At 35.3% G+C, this 22,382-nt stretch overlaps 1 protein-coding gene across 5 annotated transcripts in view; it reads right to left on the minus strand.

The window, feature by feature from the left end:
- Positions 1 to 486: 486 nt before the first annotated feature.
- Wdr17 (WD repeat domain 17) overlaps positions 487 to 22,382 on the minus strand; it is a 74,494-nt gene continuing 52,598 nt past the window's right edge. For 2 of the 5 annotated variants that reach the window (XM_055593568.1, XM_055593570.1), the window contains 12 exons: positions 21,987 to 22,119; positions 21,332 to 21,423; positions 19,717 to 19,816; positions 18,930 to 19,069; positions 17,019 to 17,039; positions 14,473 to 14,584; positions 9,764 to 9,905; positions 9,352 to 9,454; positions 8,246 to 8,347; positions 3,854 to 3,952; positions 3,356 to 3,539; positions 487 to 704 (listed from right to left, as the gene is read on the minus strand). In XM_055593568.1, the coding sequence (XP_055449543.1) occupies positions 585 to 704; positions 3,356 to 3,539; positions 3,854 to 3,952; positions 8,246 to 8,347; positions 9,352 to 9,454; positions 9,764 to 9,905; positions 14,473 to 14,584; positions 17,019 to 17,039; positions 18,930 to 19,069; positions 19,717 to 19,816; positions 21,332 to 21,423; positions 21,987 to 22,119 (1,348 nt within the window). In that variant the 3' untranslated portion in view covers positions 487 to 584. Of the gene's footprint in view, positions 705 to 3,355; positions 3,540 to 3,853; positions 3,953 to 8,245; positions 8,348 to 9,351; positions 9,455 to 9,763; positions 9,906 to 14,472; positions 14,609 to 17,018; positions 17,040 to 18,929; positions 19,070 to 19,716; positions 19,817 to 21,331; positions 21,424 to 21,986; positions 22,120 to 22,382 lie in introns of all 5 variants that reach the window. The other 3 variants (XM_055593569.1, XM_055593571.1, XM_055593567.1) reach the window with 2 other exon arrangements.

Here is a 22,382-nt window from a genome sequence, read left to right on the forward strand (position 1 = left end):
TAGATTGATGTATTTTATCCTTTCTAGCCTTGTGCTTTGAATAAACATAAATAAAATAAATGAATAAAAATAAATGTATGAAGTTTATTCAATATTTCAAATTTATTTACATAAATTTATTTGAAACTAATTATTATAAATGATCATATGGGAGCTTGTTGAATTGAAAATCACCTGTGTATTTCATAAATTTTGATATTTCAAGATATTCATTTAAATATTCATCAAATACCTCCTATGTGCCAAGAAATCTTCTAGATGATGTACTATTTTATGTGTTTAAATCTTTTAACAGTACAGTATTTTGTTGACATCCATGTCTTTTAAAGCCTATCTGCTTTGCAGATTATTTAGTCCTTTATAATTAATTTAAAACTTCCTTATAAATATAAGTAATATCATTTATCAATAAGATACATATTTTTCTTTGGAATTATATAAATATTTTATTTTTCAAATTAATAAAATTTAATATTATTCCTCATATTTTCCAACTACCAACCCACCTCCTAACCAAAATGAAAGTTATAAATACTCCAAATTCTCTTTTTACAAAACTACAAAGTATGAAGAAAAATCTTCAGTCAAAATGGATTGAGTCGTATTCCTGTTCCTAAAGGTGAGAATGGATTCACCTTTGCCCACATCAGAGCATCATTCAAAGAAATAGCCGATTTCCCATCTTCCAGGAAGTACACGGGGCCCTGGTTAAGAGGTGAGAAAAGAGAAGATGAGACCATATATTTAGTGACAGAACCAGTCACTGCACTGAGAAAGCACTGGTGCAATTAGGCAATGCTAGTAGGAAATTTAGTAATATAAGAAAAATAATTTTTTAGGCTACCAACTATAGAAATATTTTCAAGTGCCTCATTAATATACCATTATTCTGTGGTTGGCTGTTAAAACAGAGCTTTATACTGTAATCTTAATTCCTTGTATACAGCAGTACTAGCAATCAAAATAAGTGCTGTTAATTTATTAATTGCCCCATGGTTAACTTCTTTTATGAAAGCATACTGCCAAGCAACAAACTGGGATATATGCACTTCATGGCGTTAGTTATGTGGCTGAGATCAGTGTGGCGGGAAATTAACTAAAGCCAGAAACTTGGATCCTTCTCTACAGAACAGGAAGCAGATATTGCTCATCATGTGTGTGATTTAAAATTATATTTCATCGTGACTTGAGAGACTAGTCCCATCAGTTATTAGCATACCCTGAGTAGTTTTGAAAAGTCAATGTCTTAATCAGCTCTTTAGAAGAAAAGCATGATGTAAAAAAAAAGTCACAAAAGCAGTACAATTTGCATTTTTTGTTGGGCTCTAAATGTAACAAGTTCTGGTTATAATTTTGCTGTTGTTTGAGACAGGGTTTTTCTGTTTAACAGAGCTTTAACCACCATAACTTACTCTGTACACCAGGTTGGCCTGGAACTTCCAAAGTTTGGCCTGCCTCTGCCTACCCAGAGCTGGGATTAAAGGCTTGCATTACTACACTTGGCCCTTCTGGTTATACTTTTTAATGATATGTTTTACTGTTTACAGTTTACTTTTAGAGTTGGAAAAGTTAATGATTAGCTAACTTCACATTCATAAAATGCAAATACATTAATTTCAAATTAAAAATACTCTAGGAGGGTACTACTTCATCTACATTAGCTATGTGTGCATTGGGATAATTAATAGATCCTTTTATGAATGTGGACCTGTGTGAAGAAAACCTCAGCTGGTGCCTATTGGTGTTTTGGCTATCCTGCATAGTGCAAAAGGGCCGTGTGGGAAAAGGGATGGAAGGACCAAGTATTAAAACAGTCCATGAAGTGGGAAATAGTAAGATCTGGAGAGGACAGAAACCCCACAAGGAGAGCAACAGAACCAGAAAATGTGAACACAGGGGTCTTCCCAGAGACTCATACTCCAACCAAGTACCTGGCATGGAGATAACCTAGAACCCCTGCACAGATGTAGTCCATGGTAGTTTAGTATCCAAGTGGGTTACATAGTAATAGGGACAGGGACTGCCTCTGACATAATCTGATTGGCCTGCTCTTTGATCACCAGCCCCTGAGTGGGGAGCAGCCTTATCAGACCACAGAAGATGACAATGCAGCCACTCCTGATGAGATCTGATAGACTAAGATCAGAAGGAAGGAGAGGAGGACCTCCCCTATCAGTGGACTTGGAGAGGGGCATGTGTGAAGAAAGGGGAGGGTGGGACCAGGAGGGGAGGAGAGAGGGGCTTATGGGGGCATACAAAATGAATAAAGTGTAATTAATAAAATAAAATTAAATTAAAAAGGAAACAGTCCATGAAAGCAGAAACTGATCTTTAGACTGTGAAAGTTTCATGATTCACTGCTAACCTATTGAATTCACTGATTTGGTTGTTTATCACTAAACACAAGTGAATAATGTCAGTGTTTACAGTTCTGTGTCCTATGCTTTAGAGATTGTTGTGTTCTCAAGAGTCTGCCTTATAATTGGCCAAGTTATTGGCAGGGTTTGTATTAATAATCAGCTACTCCACTTACTTTGGATCACTCATTGGCCTCACAGGTCAGCTTAATAAATGTTTGTAATATTACATTAGAAGTATAAGGACCCACTCATTGAAGTGTGTATACCACAGGCAGTTGGAACATTTTGTGACATATTGTGATAACTCACTTTGTGTCATTTGGTTTTTATTATCTCACAGTGATATCTATTCTAAGACAAAGAAGACTTCTCTGATTCTTCAAGATAACAATCCCTGGGTTACACTCAGAACTCTAAGCATATGACATAACAACTGTCCTTCATTTGACTGTACATTAAAGAATGCTCTTTGGGGATCAGTCATCCTCTGTGATGAATCACAGTGAACTTTAATTGATGGAAGTCCAGTAAAACAATGCAAGGATACTTGATGTGTATAAGTAATAAGCATCTAGGGTTTTCTTTTATTGTACATATCCAATGCAAATGGAGACTAGAAAGCAAAATACAATCTTCTGTGATAAAATCATGCGTAATTGTTAATTATTTCACTACCTTACTTTCCCTTAAGGTAACACATATTAACTTTAAAACATCTTTGTTACTATATATGTAAATGTAAGTATGTATATGTAAATATGATTTCACTTCTAAATGTATGTCTTACACATTTGCTTCTATGACATAGCTCAGTCATCACCTCACTCAATTTAAGAAGAAAGAGACCACTTGTATTATTATGCAAGCACTAAGTGCAATATTTCCTTACTGAAACCTGAACATTCACCAAGTTTACTGAGTTTATATTTGTTTTAAGATACCATTAAACAGAGCATAATAGGAATATAAAGTTAATGTCTGATCTTAGTCTGTACCTGGATTTTTAGTCCAGTAAGACAAGAGATGTGAATGTCTGAATGGCTTGGAAGACTTGATCCAGTCACATAATCAGGTCCTGTAATTCCTTTGAGTGGCTCTTCTTTCAGTCTCTTTAACAAAGTTTCATAAACCATTCTTTGTGAATCGGAAGGGGGAGTACATGGAGAATCTTCTGGCGATCTACATTTCAAACAAACATTTATGTTTCATTTTTTATAGAATTGTAGAATTACTCAGATTTAGATGAAAACAGCCTATGATTTGTTCATTATCTTTTACAAATGGAGGCAAATCAATTTAAATTTAAATTATAAAAATGGACTTAAGAAAGGCAGAAATTAATATCACAATGAATTAGTACTAAAATATACTTAACAAACTGACAAACTATTTTTCTATACTTGATTAAAAACATGCACAGTCTCAACACTTTCGTTTATTAACACTACATTACTTACTAAATTGCATTTGAATGTTAAATTGTATTCACTCACTGGTTGGCAGACTGTGTGCAAGCTCTCCATGCATCCAGTTCCTTGGAGAGATGTTCGATTTTTAAAGGTACCGACACCACTCGGCGTTTTAATAGCTGACTGAAACATGAAAAAAAAAAGGGCATCCGGAATAATAGTAAAACATCAGACAAAACAAATGAACTTTAATAACTGCAATTTTATCTATAAAAATTGTTAGGAGTGTGTGTGCATTCAATTAGATATACACAGGCATATATGTGCTCACTTACATGTTCATTATTTACATCCCTCATCGTTCTACAATGCCCGAGAAACATGGTGGGACGAGAGACTCTAGTTAAATGCACTGCACAGTCTATGGTGTGGTTAGACAAAGCAAGCAGTGTTGAAGAGCAGGAGTGAGACAGAAGAGCTCATCAGGACTTTGATTTAATTCTCAATGACAGAAATATAATGGCACTATTAGGAGAAAACGGGCAGGATTAGATTTGAGAAGCTTGTTTTACTTCTGTGGTGTAGTGGGCTAGACTCACACATAAGCAGCTTTGGGATTAGACTACATCTGAACATAAAAATGAGGTATCTTCAAAACGAGGACAGGTGAAGCTAAGAGATGCTGCGCAAGTGCATGCTCACACACACAGAATTTACAAATAAATCTTCTGAGGAACAAGTAATAGAATGCAGGAAGAAGAGGTGTGCATAGGGGACAGGGAAAGGGGGAAGAAATGAAGTGGAAACAGAACAAGACAATGTGGAAATAGAGATGCAGTACACCTGGAAAATGAAAATAAGCTGCAGGGCATAATATACATAATCATCATTTTAAAAAAAATCACTACAGTTGAGCCTTCTTAAAATCCTCTCTGACCTGACAAGTTTTCCTTAACCTAGACATATTCTATAAGGTTTCCCTTGCCTTACACATAATCAATTTTGCTTTTATTCTTTATTGCTCTTTTGCTTCCCCATTTCTGAGGCAGTCTCGCTCCAAAAGCAGGCTCCATGAAGTCCAGGCTGCCCTTGATTCAGCGGGAAAACATTTACCTCACTTTCCCATGCTGAGACTTCAGATATGAGCCACCAAGCCCAGATTTCAGCTTTTTATTATTAATACTAATTTGAGATTTTTTTTCTTCCACTTGTCATCAATGAAGTCACACACAGCTGGACAAATTCAATATTATTTTAATGTATGTGATATAGCCTATAGTTCCTGTATTTTTAGGTTGAAAGTGGGGTTTGAAGCTTGGTTTGTTGCCTGTACAGAAACAAATTTTCTTTGATCATTCTGATGGTATTAGACCTCATTGCTTAAGTTGACCTAGGTAGCACTGGCTACTTCTTCACCATAATTATTTAGAAATAAGAAAGCTTTCTTTTTCTCTCATAGTTGCCTACCTTCTGTAAAATGTACTCAGAAAAATGTTTCCCTCCAGCCCCAAGATTTTAAGCATCAGGAGTCAAAAGGTTGCACACTCTACCACTTAGCAAGTTAATAAGTTTAGAAATCGGTTTTCAGGAAATACTCTTTTTTTTGTTTCATTTTTTTCTGTATTTTTTCCCTTTTATTTCTTTATTTTTATTTATTACAATTTATTCACTTTGTGTCCCAGCTGTGGTCCCCTCCTTTATCCCCTCCGAATCCTACATTCCTTCTCTCTTCTCCTCCCTCCCCAAGTCCACTGATAGACTCTGTGAATTTGCTTATTTACCAAATCATACTCACACAATGAGATGTGTCCGACTCCCCTACTATCTGTCCTTAGCCTATCAAGTTTCCTCAGGACTGTCTGGATTCTCTTTCTCTGTGACCTAGTAAGGACATCTCACCAGCGGGAGGTGATCAAAGAGCAGGCAACTGAGTTCAAACCAGAGACTGCCCCTGCTCCCCTCACTAGGGAACTCTCATAGAGACTGAGCTGCCCATGGGTGGGTGGGGGTGGAGGGAGTTGGGTGGGAGAGAGAAAAAGGGGAAATGGAGAGAGGTTGGGACCAGGAGGAGATAAGGGAGGGGTCTACAGCTGGGATACAAAGTGAATAAATTGTAATAAATAATAATAATAATAATTTTAAAACAAAACAAAAAACAGTGCTATGTGTCCTGTTAAGTAGTGGGATGGATTAGAAATGAAGATCTCAAAAAAAAAAAAGAAAAGAAGAAAAAGAAAAAAAAAGAAAAAAAAAGAAAAAGAAAAAAAAAGAAAAAAAGAAAAAGAAATGAAGATCTCTTGTTTCAGCCTTGAATTTTATTTTTGAATGAAGTAAGTTTTAAGGATAATGGATGACTGAAGTTTAGCAAGCTGTTAGAGAATGTAGGTGTTTGATTGACAGATTATAAAACACAGTCTGTGATATAAAATATTAGTTTCTTTGCTACTTTAAAATCTCCTTTACTTGAATTTTTCTGCCACAGAGATTAAAAGCTAATATGTATAGCTTCCTATATATATTTTTTATTCTTTATTAATTACACTTTATTCACTTTGTATCCCCCCCCCCCCCGTGGTTCTCTCTCTCCTCTCTTCCTAATGCCTCCCTATCTTCACCCTCTGCATGCATGTCCCTCCCCAAGTCCACTGATAGGTATATATAGCTTCCTATATTTTAACAGCAGTGTTATACAATCATGGAAGTGAAATGTAAGCATGAAAACGGATGGTAAACTTTTCAGAACAAAATGTGTAAGTCTGCCTAAACAAGCCCTTTGAAATCCCTTTCTCGCTCACCTTTGTTTCCTTCCTAGACTACATGATATATAGAGATGTAGCATGTATCTGCAACCATGGGAAACTCACACAGGAGAAAAGAGCTAAGAGCTTGCTAGTCAAGAATCCCCACTTGGGCCCTCCTTGTTACTTAGCTTCTTTGAGTCTGTGAATCACAGCATGGTTTTCCTGTACTTTATGTCTAAAGTCCACTTATAAGTGAATACATACTATGTGTGTCTTTTTGGGTCTGGGATACCTCACTCAAGATGGTATTTTCTAGTTCCATCTATTTGCCTGCAAATTTTGTGTTGTCTTTGTTTTTAATAGCAGAGTAGTAGTCCATTGTGTAAATGTACCACAGTTTCTTTATGTATTCTTCAGTTGAGGGACATGTAGGTTGTTTCCATTTTCTGGCTATTATGAATGAAGCTGCTATGAACATAGTTGAGCTGGTGTCCTTGAGCTACGGTGGAACATTTTTTTGGGTGTTCCCAGAAGTGGTATAAGCTAGGTCTTGAGGTAAAACTATCCCCAATTTTCTGAGAAACTTGCTAAATTAATATCCATGGAAGCTCTCCTCTTTTCTGAGAAGAAAAGAAAGACAGATGATCGGGAGGTGAGGTGAGAGGGAGGGACTGAGAGGAGAGGAAGGAGGGGATGTAAAGTAAATAACTTAATAATTAAAAAATAGTTTCACAGGACAGGATCCTTCCACAGGGGACATCTGAAATACTCTATCCATCAGGGTATGGAAGGAGATACTGAGACTCATAGCCAAACTTTGGGCAGAGTGCAGGAAACCTTATGGAAGAAGAGGGAGATAGAAAGACCTGGAGGGAAAGGAACTCCACAAGGAGAACAACAGAGCCAAAAATCATGGGCCCAGGAGGTCCTGCAGAGACCAGTACTCCAACCAAGGACCATGCATGGAGAAGACCTAGCCCCCCCCTGCTCAGATGAAGACCATGGGCTGCTCAGTTTCCAAGTGGGTTCCCTAGTAAGTATAACAAGGACTGTCTCTGATATGAACTCAGTGGTTGGCTCTTTAATCACCACCCCATGGGCCACAGAGGGAGATGATGCAGCCAGTCCTGATGAGACCTGATAAGCTAGGGTCAGATAAAAGGGGAGGAGGATCTCCCCTATCAGTGGACTAGAGGACGGGCTGAGGGGGAGAAGAGGGAGGATGACTGGGACTGGGAAAGATGATGGGGGGGGGGGCTACAGTCTGGATACAAAGTGAATAAAGTGTAATAAATAATATAATAAATGAATAACATTTTAAAATTAGAAATGCATTATGTATCTGTATATGGGTTAATCGATGTTTGAATATAAAACTGTTAATAACGTAATATAAAATTTTAAATGCAAAAAACAAGAGTTTCATAGTTGAACAAAAGGAAGGATCCAGGTCCTTGATGGAGTTGCTGGGCCAATTTATGTGTTCTGGAATGCCTCTCTGAAGTGTCCTGATAAGTAAAATCAGCACACCCTATCTATTTAACAATCTGTTAGCAACTCTGTCATTTGTAGACTGGTGCATTCACAATTCACATACTTAATGTCTGCTTCCTTGTAGAGCACTTGCCGAGTGAACAAGTGACTGCACAGAATAATACATTCAGTACCTGTGCTCTACTTAAAGGTTATTTATCTTAGTAAGAGAAGTTTCTCGGTAAAGTATTTTTATTTTTACCTTGTGTACTCATAAAGTGCAGGAACAATGCTTTGATAATGTCTGCTGATAGCCAGTAAGGCACCAATGTACCCACATAATATGAGTAATTCATTTCGAGCCCTGAAAGAGAATATATTTATTTTTAAACTTTACAGTTTGAATCACGGGACATTACTTTCTTACATAATTCAAACACATAAATTTATATTCTTACAGATGATGCTTATACATTTAGTATATTTTGTATAATTGGAGGAAATGCTTTATTCATTAGCCAAAAATTAACTCAATTCTTATTCCAAAATTAATGCTATAACATAAATCATAATTTAAAACAAATACCTTTAATAGATTTAGTTTTTATGCACTTAATTTATATATTTAACATTTTTTGTCTTTTTATGTTTGAACCTGAACCTTAGACCTCACACAAAGCAAGCATCCAACTGTTCATAGTTGATTCGCACCCTGAGGCCTCTCCTGGCTTTCTCTTCTTGTTATTTATCTCTAAGTAATTCCTTGTATCAGATTTAGGAACTTACGGCACATTATGTCGACTCTAACCAAGAAAATTAATTTTATTTTCTGCAGGATGAACTTGGCAGTTTTCTAGGCTTATTCATTAAAAAACTCCTTTGTAAATTATCTTGAAATCTCTGAAGACTTTAGACATATGAAAAAAAATCCTAAGTGGTCCTTGAATTTAAAGACAATGTCATTTTCTGCTTTCTAGCACTTGTGTTTCTCTCATCTAGGCTTACTATGATTTTTACATACAATAGTTATTGATAAATATGACCCTTAGTTTCTTATGGACTCCATTCCCACAACCATATAAATGTTTTCAATTATATGTTTCTTTGAACAGGTGTGTATAATTGAAACTACACATGCACACACACATAAATGTACACAAACTAGCTGTGTTCCTTAGTTGTTATTCAAGTTTACTTTATTGTCTTCTTTTATTGATATTATTGTCATAGCAACAGTAATAATGAAAAGTATAATTGGTCTATAAGTTCAGCTACCTAAGATGATCCTTGATTTGAACACCAAAAGTAATAGTGCTTTTTTTGAAATCCTATGTTGTTTATGTTTATGTCTTGAGGAAAAGTACTTACTCAGTGCATGTATGCAAGAGTAGCTTTTCAGTTCGGATGTAACTCAGTAGGTCAAGCACAGGGTAAACGGTATCTACGGTCCAGTTTGAGTTACTCATCCATCCTGGCAAAATAAAACCAGATGAAATGTATTTTAAGTTACAGTATCAATCTTGTTCATCCAACTTTAAAAGTTATAATATCAACCATTTATCATTTAGTCGTAATTCTGTATTTTGGATAAAAACGATTGTTCCATTCATTGTCTCTAAGTTCTCCCATAACATAAAATCAGGATATTTCACATCAGTAATCTATCTCCTTGGGAAATTTGGGATTACTAGTACTTAATTTTCAGTCATATTATCAAGATGGATAAAAATATCAAATGATCAAATAGATCTAAAAGCCAAACTACCAATTAGAAACTTACCTTTGACAAAATCAATACCAATAGGAAGAGCCTTTTCGGGTTCCTGGCTTAGTAAATAATACTTTATGGTTTCAAATACATTGCCATCTGCATGGGCTGTTTCAGCTAGCTGGATGCATTCTTCTGCTGGGGGTAGCTTGCACTAAGAAATAATTTATTGAAAGACAAAGTTACTAAGCTTTACAGGGATAAAAGCTACTGTATAAATACCAATTATTGCCACAATATCTGTTTCCCATATTAAAGTAGCCTAGAATATATTTAAATAAAATTGTTTATAAATGAAATTATTAATGGAAATATATTTAGGATCAAAGAATAAAGGTAAGGTCATTAGCTAAAGAATTAGTGGCTTTTACCACATAAATACTTGATAAAAATGTAGAACTAATTTTTCTGATCATAATGCTGTGATCAGTACTCACCAATGCAGCTCAGCAATAACAAGGAAAAAACAAAACAAAGCCCACACTGAAGTCACTTGTTTTAGAGTAAATACATAATACAGACACTGTCAAAAGTACATTAACTATAAAAAGTACAAAACTACATCATCATACATTCTCTTACACTACAATTGAACTTAACTTTGTGGCCAAAGAACCCTATTCCAAAGAGACTAAACATATTTAATCTCTGAAGTTTGACAGTTTAAAATGCACACAGAATGGAAAGTTTGGGTCTCCAAAATACCATATTACAAAATAAAAATAATGCTCATTAATATTAAAAATAGACATTTCAGTGGAAATGGAAATTCTGTTCTCTCAATGAAGATGTTTTGCTTCCAATATATGGATAAAATTAATTACCACTTACATAAATTAAAATTTATCTAAAATATATCAATTATTAAAGATAAAAAAAATGAAAGCAACACCCACAAAATCTCAACAACGTTGTTACCTACATAAGATCTGAATAAATCCAACAGTTGACATTTCAGTATCGATGGGGGAAACTTCACAGGGCCCTACCTCTAGATAAAGAGCTATAAGCAATTAATTAATAATTGCTAGGAGGGGGAGAATTAGTCTTCCCCAGGGATGAGCAACACACTGATTATTCAATACTGGGCTACCCTAGAAATGTATATATATATATACACACAATATTGAACAGACTATGCAGGTTGTGATTACTACTCTATATGCATATGGAACAATGATTAAAAAAGAGGAATCTGTAAATTTGAGGGGAAGGTATATGAGAGAGGTAGGATAGGGAAAATGACATAATTATATTTTAAATAAATTTTAAGAATACTGAAGCTTACTCCTAAGCAATAGAATAGGTTAATGCTTTAAAATGCACTCATTAATGCAATTATTAGTTTCACATTTATTATTGTTTAAAAGTTAAGGAGACTGAACAGATCTCTTAAACACAAACCACAAAAATCTTTGTTAAGTATTATATATGTATTTGCCTATACATCTATACATTACTAATATGTCGAATATATATATATATATATATATACACACACACACACACACACACACACACATATATTACCATTGCTTTGCCATCATTATTTTAACTCACTGGAAACTTAGAAAGGATAGCTATTATACCTGGATTAATAAAATAAGTATAAAAATATTTAAAAAGTGATTGTCACTGACATTTCACACTCTAGAGGACAAGAATAATTGCTGCCCTATCATGAAATTTCTCAGATAGGTTAATACTGTGCTTGGCTGCAGTCTGACTTTGGTTTCTATACTTAAATTAATTTTTTTTCACAGTTAACAACTTTATAATCACTAGTTTTCTGAAGAACAAAGATTCTAATCCATCCTTTAGAATGAGTAATGAACATTGGTGGAGCCCTACTTTGGCCCTCTTATTCCCTATGGACGTGGAGGGTTGATGGTGCTCTTTACAGCTCAGGGTCACAGGCATGAGGAGGAGCAAGTTCTGTTGTGTTGAAGAGCAAGGTGGCTCCAGTCAAGAACAGTGTATCTTTCAAGACTCCTCAAAGAAAGGATTTTAATTGTTTGTACCTCAGAAGCATAACAAGTATCTGAGATGGTGGGTGTGGAAGATTTGATTATAATGTCTGTATGTGTCAAAATGTCACAATATGTGACCAATAAATGCATACAATGATTTTTTTGTTGTTGTTGATTAAAATAAGCCAGATGTGTAAACTTTGGTGCATCATTTATCCTCCATATCTCTGCATGATAACACCAGCACTTCTTGCCTCTGAGAATGCTAACACTCAAATATAAAGACAAGTGGAAACAAAGTCTTATTGCCTCATTTTGCATGCATTATAATTTTAACTAAATTTATTCGGGTGCTTACAAAAATTAAACACACATTCTTTTTATTTCAAAATTTTTCTTTATCTTTAGATTTTTATTCTTTTATTTATTTATTTTGTGTGTGTACTTTGTGAGCCATGGCACACATGTGGAGGAAACTTGCATGCAAGCTTTTACTCCTTCCACCATGAGGAAAACAGTGATTGAGTTTGCATCATTAGAATTGAGGATAGGCACCCTCAACACCTGATGCATCTCCACAGTGCCCAGAGCAAACTTTTAGACAGGAACTCAAAGAAAAATCTCCTATGTCACAAATTATTGTTGGAACTGGATATTAAATCCTTTCATAAATACTATTCTAATATCAGACATGGACATACATGCACACATTTACTTCATAACACATCGATAGTCAACAATTTGTTCAGACTTTTGATCTATCTTAACATAAGTATATGCTTAATGATGAGGGTTACTCACCAACTGGGAAAAAAACCTTCAGATTAAGTTAAGGATGAGGAAATATGGTCTTTCTATTTTCCTTTTGCTTAAAAAGAACTGTAGTGTTTTCTGGATAGTTATAGTGATGCATGCTTTATATTGTTATAAAAAAAGGGGGAGATAGAAAGATCTGGAGATGACAAGAGCTCCATAAGGAGAGCAACATAACCAAAAAGTCTGGGCACAGGGGTCCTTTCTGAGGCTGATATTCCAACCAAGTACCATGTATGGAGATAACCTAGAACCCCTGCACAGAGGTAGCTCATGGCAGCTCAGTCTCCAAGTGGGTTTCCTAGCAAGGAGAACATGGGCTGTCTCTGACACAAATTCAGTGGCTGGCTCTTTGATCATCTCCCCCTGAGGGGGCAGGGGGACAGCCTTAGCAGGCCACAGAGGAAGACAATGCAGCCAGTCCTGGTGAGACCTGAGAGGCTAGGGTCAGACTGAAGTGAAGGAGAACCTCTACTATCAGTGGATGGGGGGAGGAGCATGGGAGGAGAAGAGGGAGGAAGGGTTGGATTGAGAGGGGATGAGGGAGGGACTACAGCTTAGATACAAAGTGAATAAATTTTTATAAAAAAAAGGAAAAAAAGAAATTTACTCTTAAGTTGCATAAATAATCTGTTTTGCTAAGCACTTATAATTAGGTTTCTGCAGTCTTTGAAATAAATATATATTTAAATCACATTTGGATAATACATATGAAATTCATTGATCTTTCTTAAAATGCTATTTATGGGGTGGTATGACATCTCGGCCAATAAAGCACATACCTTGCAATCATGAGATCCTGATTTGGGTCTCCAGGGCATGTATAAAAGCCCAGTACATCAGTCTCACTTGTAATACCAGCACTGTAGAGGTGGAAACTGAAAGATTCCTGGAGCCAGTCTAGATAACCAGTAAGATCTATGTCCCATGAATCACTATCTCAACCTTTGGGCAGAGTGCAGGGAATCTTATGAAAGAAGTGGGAAACAGTAAGATCTGGAGAAGACAGGAACTCCACAAGGAGAGCAACAGAATCAAAAAATCTGAGCATAGGGGTCTTTCCTGAGACTGATACTCCAACCAAGGACTATGCATGGAGATAACCTAAGACCCCTGCACAGATGTAGCCCATAGCAGTTCAATATCTGGTTCTATTGTAATAGTGGGTTCTATTGTAATAGGAACAGGAACTGTCTCTGACATGAACTGTTTGGCCTGCTCTTTAATTACCTCCCCCTGAAGGGGAAGCAGCATTACCAGGCCACAGAAGAAGACAATGCAGCCACTCCCGATGAGACCTAATTGACTAGGGTCAGAAGGAAGGAAAAGAAGACCTCCCCTATCAGTGGACTTGGGGAGGGACATGCATGCAGAGGGTGGAGGAAGGGAGGGATTGGAATGGGAGGAGGGAGGGAGGGAACCACAGGGGAGATACAAAGTGAATAAAGTGTAATTAATAAAGAATTTAAAAAAAAAACTAAAAAGGTAGAGCAAAAAAAAAAAGTATCCAGTAATAACCTGTGGCTTCCTTGTGTACATGTGTGCATGTGTATGTATATGCGAGCAGTCACACTCACAAACAGACCAATAAAATTAAAATACAGTTTTAACTTGTACACAAACCTTCAGATACAAAGTAGGACAGTAGAAAGGACTAAGCTTGGTTAGACATTTTGGAGTCGAAACTCTTATTCCATCTTGAATTTGTACAGATTCTTTACTTCTGTGAATTTTCTTTCTTTGTGAAAATTAGGAGTTGTAACTAGAAGTCAATAAACATCCTTTCCCTTGGTTATCACTTTTGTTGAGTCAACAGGTATCCCCAAAAGACCATCTGATTAGTTAATTTGGGCATGAATTTCTATTTGAATGAACCAAAAATTACTAATATCCAAGTACTTTATTCCATGCTAGATTCATTAGTATATCATCAGCTACCTTCTTGTGGAGATCATTTATTTCTTCAGTGCACCCTGGGTAGAAGGCACAGAGCTTCACTAAATCTACTTCATTGTCAGGAGTCATCAGGAGAAGATCAGCTGCCAAGTTCCTGTTTGTATAACAAGGGGGAAAACTCCATTGAGGAAATGATCCAAGAGTAGATTCACAAGTGTTTCAAAAGGGGACTCATACAATAAGCCATACTTGCTTACTCAGCTACAGAATTATTTCGTGATTTATAGCAAACCATCTCAAACATAGGTTGCAGAAAACACACTACAGAGTGTTATCAAAAGCTTTTGAAATGCCAAATTTGCATAATTTAAATTCTTTAGGTAGTTGTAGATAGGACTTTGGAGAAAACAGTAAAGTGAAGTAAAAGCTAACATGCTTTACCTCTTTGTTATTCTCGTCAACAGAGGGAAATTCGATTAGCCTGCACTCTGACCCCTGAATCCTTAGCTATTTTAACTTTTTGGATGTCTGTTGCTCTGCATGTTTTAAAGGTTTAGGAAGAAATGCATAAAAGAAATATAGTTTTAAAATATTTTCAAAACTTTCAACTAGTGTAACAAATTACAAGAATAAAATGACATGGATTTAATAGCATTGCTAAAACATATTTTCTATGAGAAGCTTTTCTCAGTGTACTAGGTGGCTACTTTGTTTCATAAACTGTAACTCAGAAGACACCAAATTTCCAGTGTTTCATGATTATGGGTGCGTATACTTACACACACACACACACACACACACATATATATATATATATATATATATATATATATACATATATATTTGGTGTGCCTTTAGAACAAACAATATGTTAGATATATTATAACATACAATATATGAAAGGATATTTTGTAGAGCTATAAACTAGGGACCACGTTAGCTTTTTCACAGTGACTTTTGATCATTTATATAATGCAACAACTTTTAAAATACAAGAAAAGTATTTAAAAAGCATAAAGAATATAAAATAAGATAAAAAGATCATTTGTAAACCTTGTTGTCAAATTCAAGATTTTAGTGAATATACACGTCTCCCCCATACCCCAAACTGTTAAAACAGTAGCATTTTTTAAGGTTTATTTATTATTTATACAACATTCTGCCTGCACACCAGATCTTTTTCCAATTTTTATTAATTATACTTTATTCACTTTGTATCTCCCATAAATCCCTCCCTCCTTCCCCCAATCCCACCTTCCCTCCCCCTTCTCCATGCATGCCCCTCCCCAAGTCCACTGATAGGGGAGGACCTCCTCTCCTTCCTTCTGATCCTAGTCTATCAGATCTCAGTAGCATTTTGAGTTAGGCTTATATTCAAGTTTTTAGAATTAAAAATAAATTTAGTGGTATTTCAGAGAATTTTACATAAAATATTTCAATAATGCAACATCTACTAGTAAGTAATACTATAAATGACATCAATAGACAACTACTAAAAGACTACAATTTTTTCCAGTTTTTTCATAGCCAATTAATAATACGATATAATATCATCCTAAAGTGCCTATATCTCATTTTTACTGTTGATCAGGTAAGATTTTTAAAGTCCAAGTTCACCTTTTCTTTCTAAGACGTATGAATTGTTGTACTTTCTTTTTGTTGTTGTTGTTTCGAAACAGGGTTTCTCTATGTAGCCCTCCCTGCCTGTCCTGGACTCTTTGTAAATCAAGCTGGTCTTGAACTCAGACAGATCCGCCTGCCTCTGCCTCCCAAATGATGGGATAAAAGTCATGTGCCACCATGCCTGGCCTTTTATTGTACTTTGTAATAATGAAATTTAATAATGTATTGTAATACTTTTCTGTATTAATAACAGAGATAGAGACAAGGAGGTGTATGTTTATATATGTGTATATGTGCTGGTGTGTCAGTGTGTGTATGGACACATGCAAATACATACTCTTGCTATAGGATTGAACTCAGGACATCATGCTTATATAAGCACTTTTATCTGCTGAGAGATAGTCCTGTCTCATAACACTTTAAACTTAATATCCTTGAGAATACAGAATTACATTCTCCTTTTGCTCTTTGAAAACAGTGGTACTAAAACTATATTAAAACAACTGAAAATAAAACCTGAATTCTTCCTACAAACTATATCCTGATATAGAAATATTTTTATCAAGGGCTGTTGATTATATCCATTGTTTATTTCACTGTTTCATTAAAGCTGAGTACATTATTGTGTGTGCTCAACAAAACATAGGCCAACCAAATCATCTAATATTAAATTTCATTATAAGAATGTGGTTTATTTTGCTTAGCAGAGTTATTTAACTTTTAGAGTACAAAAGCCATAGTCAGTTCATTTTCTGTACAACTTTTAAATATACAGCCACACATTTAAGTTATAAAAACTATTCTTATTGTTCTATGGTTAAGTTTTCATTTGCTATAAATTATACAACTTACAGATACAAATTGAAATATTATAAAACCAAATAGCATTGAGGTAGTCTTAAACACTTAAAATTATGTGAATTTTTAAAAATAACATGTTAATAAGAAAAAAAACTAGATAGTACCTGTATGCAACTGATGGGAAGCTGGAGAGAAGATATTAAATGTGAATATCAGACAAGCACCATAAATACCAAGAATCAAACAAAACTGCACTGGTAAATGTAAAATGCATGAACTGTTTGATTTATAAAATTATGACTAGCTTCCTTAAGCTAAATAATTAAATTATGTTAATTTAATTTGGAAGATTCTAGTAGCCATGTATGGATGTCTTGTGAAAATTACCATACTTAGCACAATATTTTCCAGGATTTGGATTTATCCTGGTTTCTTGGCTCTGGCCATGAAAAGGAAGAGCACTGCAGGAGGAGTCACCAGGTGTGAGAATTTTCGTTTTTGTTAGAAGAAAGTATGACAGATATCAGCTCATCGAAAGAGTTTTAAACAGCGAGATAAAACAAAACTAATTAGCAATTAGCAACTTTTTATCTTTGCTGTATTTTTTCAAATGTATAAAATATTTTTTGCTTTTTGAAATTAGAATTACATTATTTATACCATTATATTTGTATCTCAATACAATTCTCCCATGTACCCCTTCCCGCTCTCAAATTCCGGCCCTCATTTTCTTTGTTGTTACATGTATACATATATAATCCCAAATTCATGAAAACAACCTGCACTCCCCATAATAATGTTGCCTATATTACATATATATGTTCAAGTATGTATATTTTACAAACATTTCATTCACATTAGATGATATCTTGGAGCATAGAGTCAGCCACATTTTTAAATAAGTGATTTGGGTTAGATTTCAAACTTTTTGATTGGCCTGAGACCAATCATAAGAGACTACGTAGGTGGTTGCTGTAGGCTTTTGACAGGTATGGAGGTCATTCGAAACTCTCAGAGGCCAGTTGATGTTGGAGACTTGTGAATCAATTACAGTGTATCACTATATTTTGGTAGTGGAGAGTGCTCTTAAATCAGTGTAAGAAATGAGTAAATTGTGAGTTATGATGATATCCATAGTATACTATTAAACTCCAAGCTCAAGAAAAGAAGGAAAATAAAAAAGTAGAAAACTTCTTTTCAATGAGGCAGTGATATTTTGGTAGCTAAGGGCACAAACTTCATAGGTAGCTTGTTACTTTCTGTCATGATTCACTGAATCCTCTGGCAAAACAGTATCTGCTTCACAGGACATAGGAGTTCATGACATGTAAACTAAATTATTGCTTGGTATCCAGTAAGAAGTGTAAACTTGTTAGCTGCATCCAAATCATATTACTGCTCCCCCTCCTCCTTCTCCTCCTCATCATATACTATGGTCAAAGCTCCAATTTACAAGTTTGAGTACATGAAGTAGGGACTAGGAAGAGGTAAAGGTCCTCATAAAAAATTTTAGAAACTTCCCAGGACTTACGTATTTTGAAGATAAAGTAAAATTATGATGATTTAAATTCATTTTTCTATTTTATGTGAATGTTTGTGTTTGAATATAAGTATGTATACCGTGGACATACAGGTGCCCAGAGGGGTGCATTGGGACTGGAGTTAGACATAGTTGTAAATTGCTAGGCAGATGTCATGGGAACTGAACCCAAGTCCTATGTAAGAGGAACAGTACTCTTAACTGCTAGGCCATCTCTCTAACCACAAAACAAAACCAAATAAAAACTTCAGTTATCGTTAATTAATAATTACCTATTGAATGACAGCATCTTGTATTTTCTAAAAGTGCCAACATAATGCAGATGTCTGATATAGAATAAGATGATTTAGGACTGAATGAAAATGACTTAGACCTTGATTTCCATTTAAAACCTGGGAAATCACTCAGGATGATCTTTTCAAGTTCCCACCATTTGCCTGCAAATTTCATGCTTTCATTGTTCAAAAGTAGTTTATTATAGTCTAAAGCACATGCCATAACTGAAAAATTACTCTTTTAGATAAAAGTTTCTTACCACATTGGAATCATCATGCATTTTCTTGCCAGAAGCTGCAGAGCATAATGAGTGGCTTGGGCTGCAGGATCTCCTAGGACAGTGCCCACGGAGACTGCCAGCTCTAGTTCATTCCCACGGATCAAGTATGCCATAGCAAGCTTGTTATAAGAAAACAGTTCCTTCAGTTACACAGATGCTTGGCGGAAGAGTCATTCCCATTCAAGGTTGTAAGCAGATAAATTAATATTAGCCTAGATACCATTTTTTTTCTTAAATATATTGAAGACAATATTTCACTGAAGTATCTCTGCAAAAATAATTTCAGATGGAAAAACTGAAGCTGACTAACTTATAAGTTGTATGTGAGATATACAACTTATCGTTCAGCTTAGATTTTAAAATGCTATAATTCATTCTTTTTTTTTGGCAATGGAATTCAAAATTTCATACACTCTAGTCAAGTGTTCTGTCAATGAGCTATGGTCCCAAACCCTTTTGCTCCTATACTATTGTCCAGCATCCTGAACCTGTCATTTGGTCTCCATCAGAAAAGAACATAATATCTCAAAAGCTTCTTCTATATTATACAGCAATACTAAATTGTTTGCCTAGGTTGTCACAAATATTTATCTGCTAAAAAATAGACAAAACAAGAAAACACATGCTGAATAGTAGGTATGTGTGCTGATTCACCGTGAGATTTTGAAGGGATGCAACACCAGACGACATCTGATCTTCCCCCCTCAAACATAACAAACATATCTGAGAGCTACTCAGCTATATGCACCACTTTCAAGTATTGTACCTCAATATCATCTACAGCGAGATGGCAGCATGCAGCCAACACTGCTCGGCCATCCTGAAAATACCATTCTGCCAGCTCATGTATGACTTTGTGTAGGAGTCTAGGAAAAAAAAAACAGGGTATTAGATTTAATAATTTAGGAATTCTAGTTAATTTAGTAATTCTATCAGAGATGTGAACTAATGTCTTACTTTAAAGTAAGAGAACAAATAGTTCATTCTACATATTTGTTTTAGATTACAGCCCAATTTAAGATTTTAGCCAAAAGGTCAGATGTCTTATAGAAAGTGTAATATAAAGCTGTTCCCAGTTTTGGTCACTACAAGTATCAACAGAAAAGCTTGGGTTGTCAATGAAAAATTGTGTTGCCTACCATTCTGCACTGGATAATTTGTAATAGCTATAGACTGACTTTAGAAAAACTGAGGTTGAAATGAGATTTTTCAAGTTTTAGTTAATATCTACAATGTGGCATTGTACACATGTTTAACACCCCAAGTTTAGAAGAAAAAGAAGCAAAGAACAGCAGCAGAAAGAAACTTTGTGTTTAACATTTTAAAATTGTTTGCTACATGGTGGATATCCTAAAAAAAATAATAAGTATAATATTGACCTTAAAAGTTGGAGGAACCAATAGAAGAGTCACAGGGAAGACAAGAGAAGTAAAATAATTTAAAGAAAAGATTGAAAGTCTACAAAATTTAAGTTGTAACTTTTTACAAACAAGTATTTGATTTCTTTTTTTTTTTTTAAATCTTTTATTTATTTTTTATTAATTACACTTTATTCATTTTGTATTCCCCCATAAGCCCCTCCCTCCTCCCCTGCCAATCCCACCCTCCCTCCCCTTTCTGCATGCATGCCACTCCCCAAGTCCACTGATAGGGGAGGTCCTCCTCTCCTTCTTTCTGATCTTAGTCTATCAGTTCTCATCAAAAGTGGCCGCATTGTCCTCTACTGTGGCCTGGTAAGGCTGCTCCCCCCCCAGGGGGAAGTGATCAAAGAGCAGGCCAATCAGATTATGTCAGAGGCAGTCCCTCTTCCCATTACTATGTAACCCACTTGGACACTGAACTGCCATGGGCTACACCTGTGCAGGGGTTCCAGGTCATCTCCACAAATAGTCCTTGGTTGGAGTAGGAGTCTCTGGGAAGTTCCCTGTGTTCAAATTATCTTGATTTCTTATTGTAAAAAAGAATAATTGGTCTTTTAAGCACTAACATTGGCAAAAGAGGTTACCAAGAGATTGGATATTGTGAATTCTTCTTTTTTAGAGCAAAGCCACACTCTCCTCCATTACATGTGCTGATCTGTTTTTAAAGTAGTTAGGTATTCCCATTGCTCTCTTCCTGGAAGCTATATGAGTGTGTGGAGGCTGTGTCTCCCTGCTCAACAGCTTTTATTCATAGGGATGGATTTTTTGTCATGGAACTAGATGATGGTAAGGAATACATTTGAGCACTAGATATCAAGTGCTCATTTCACAAAAGAAGATTGTACTACCTCACCTTCAATACTTCTAAAGGGAAAACAGCCACAAAACAATGACCTGAAGTATAATATTTATATTACACAGCCATAAAATAATGACCCGAAACAAAGGCATATCACTCACTCATTAAAGTCTTCTTTGTAGATATCATCAGAATATGAAGTTCTCCTGGGTGTGGAAACATGTAAGGTTTGAATATTTCCCTCACAGGCAGCCTACAATTCAATTGAAGATTTAATTATTCATTAGATAATTATGGATAACCAACTTCAGATTATTTTTAAAAGATGATATACTTATTATCCACCCCTGTGTGTGTGTTTGTATGTGTCTGTGTGTCTCTGTGTGTCTCTCTGTGAGTGTGATACTGAGTCATCCTCCAAGGCCTGGGCTATTGCTTTAAACAAATTATACTTAAACAATGTTTAATGTTCATAGTACGGTTTGAAAACAATCTTGGAATTTAAAAAAGAGACAATGTTAACTTCACTGTGAGTACCAACACACCAAGTAACTGATTAAAGAAATAGTTGTTCAACTTTAAGTAAGATTTTCAGAGCTCAGAGACGATTGCAAGTCAAGACAATTGTTTGAGTAAAAAGTCTAGAATGAGCTCAGTGTGATTAAATTGTTGAGGAAGACGGCTGGGAAAGTGAACTCCATGAAAGAAGCCATCTGTGACTGTCCATCACAAAAAGGCAAACCAACCAACATGGCTTTCTCCGTTCCTCATCTCCACCCACCAGTGTATTTACCTGGCATGCTAACGTGATTATACCTGTGCCACAAGCAGTGCTTCCTTGAGCTGACCCCTGGACACAAAAAAATTGACAAGTTTTTTCACATCACCAATGGCTATACAGTATGGGATGACATCATCCTTATCTTCTTGAATTAATTGGTCAGCTCTCCTAAAGAAATAAAGACTATCTTTATTATACTAAATTTAATTGAAATATTAGTTTTAAGTTTTTTCAATTAGACTGATACTTTTTAAATGTCTAAAATTTCTAGGTTTCATAAAGACTTAAGTTTATATTTTACAAGTAGATCACATATGAATACAAATAAAAACCCTATAAAATACTTTATTGATTTTCCCTTGGAACTTTATCTATCTATCTATCTATCTATCTATCTATCTATCTATCTATCTATCTATCTATCTATCTAT

This window comes from Psammomys obesus, unplaced genomic scaffold (assembly GCF_907164565.1).
Source record: "Psammomys obesus unplaced genomic scaffold, mPsaObe1.curated_primary_1811, whole genome shotgun sequence".
NCBI lineage: Eukaryota > Metazoa > Chordata > Mammalia > Rodentia > Muridae > Psammomys > Psammomys obesus.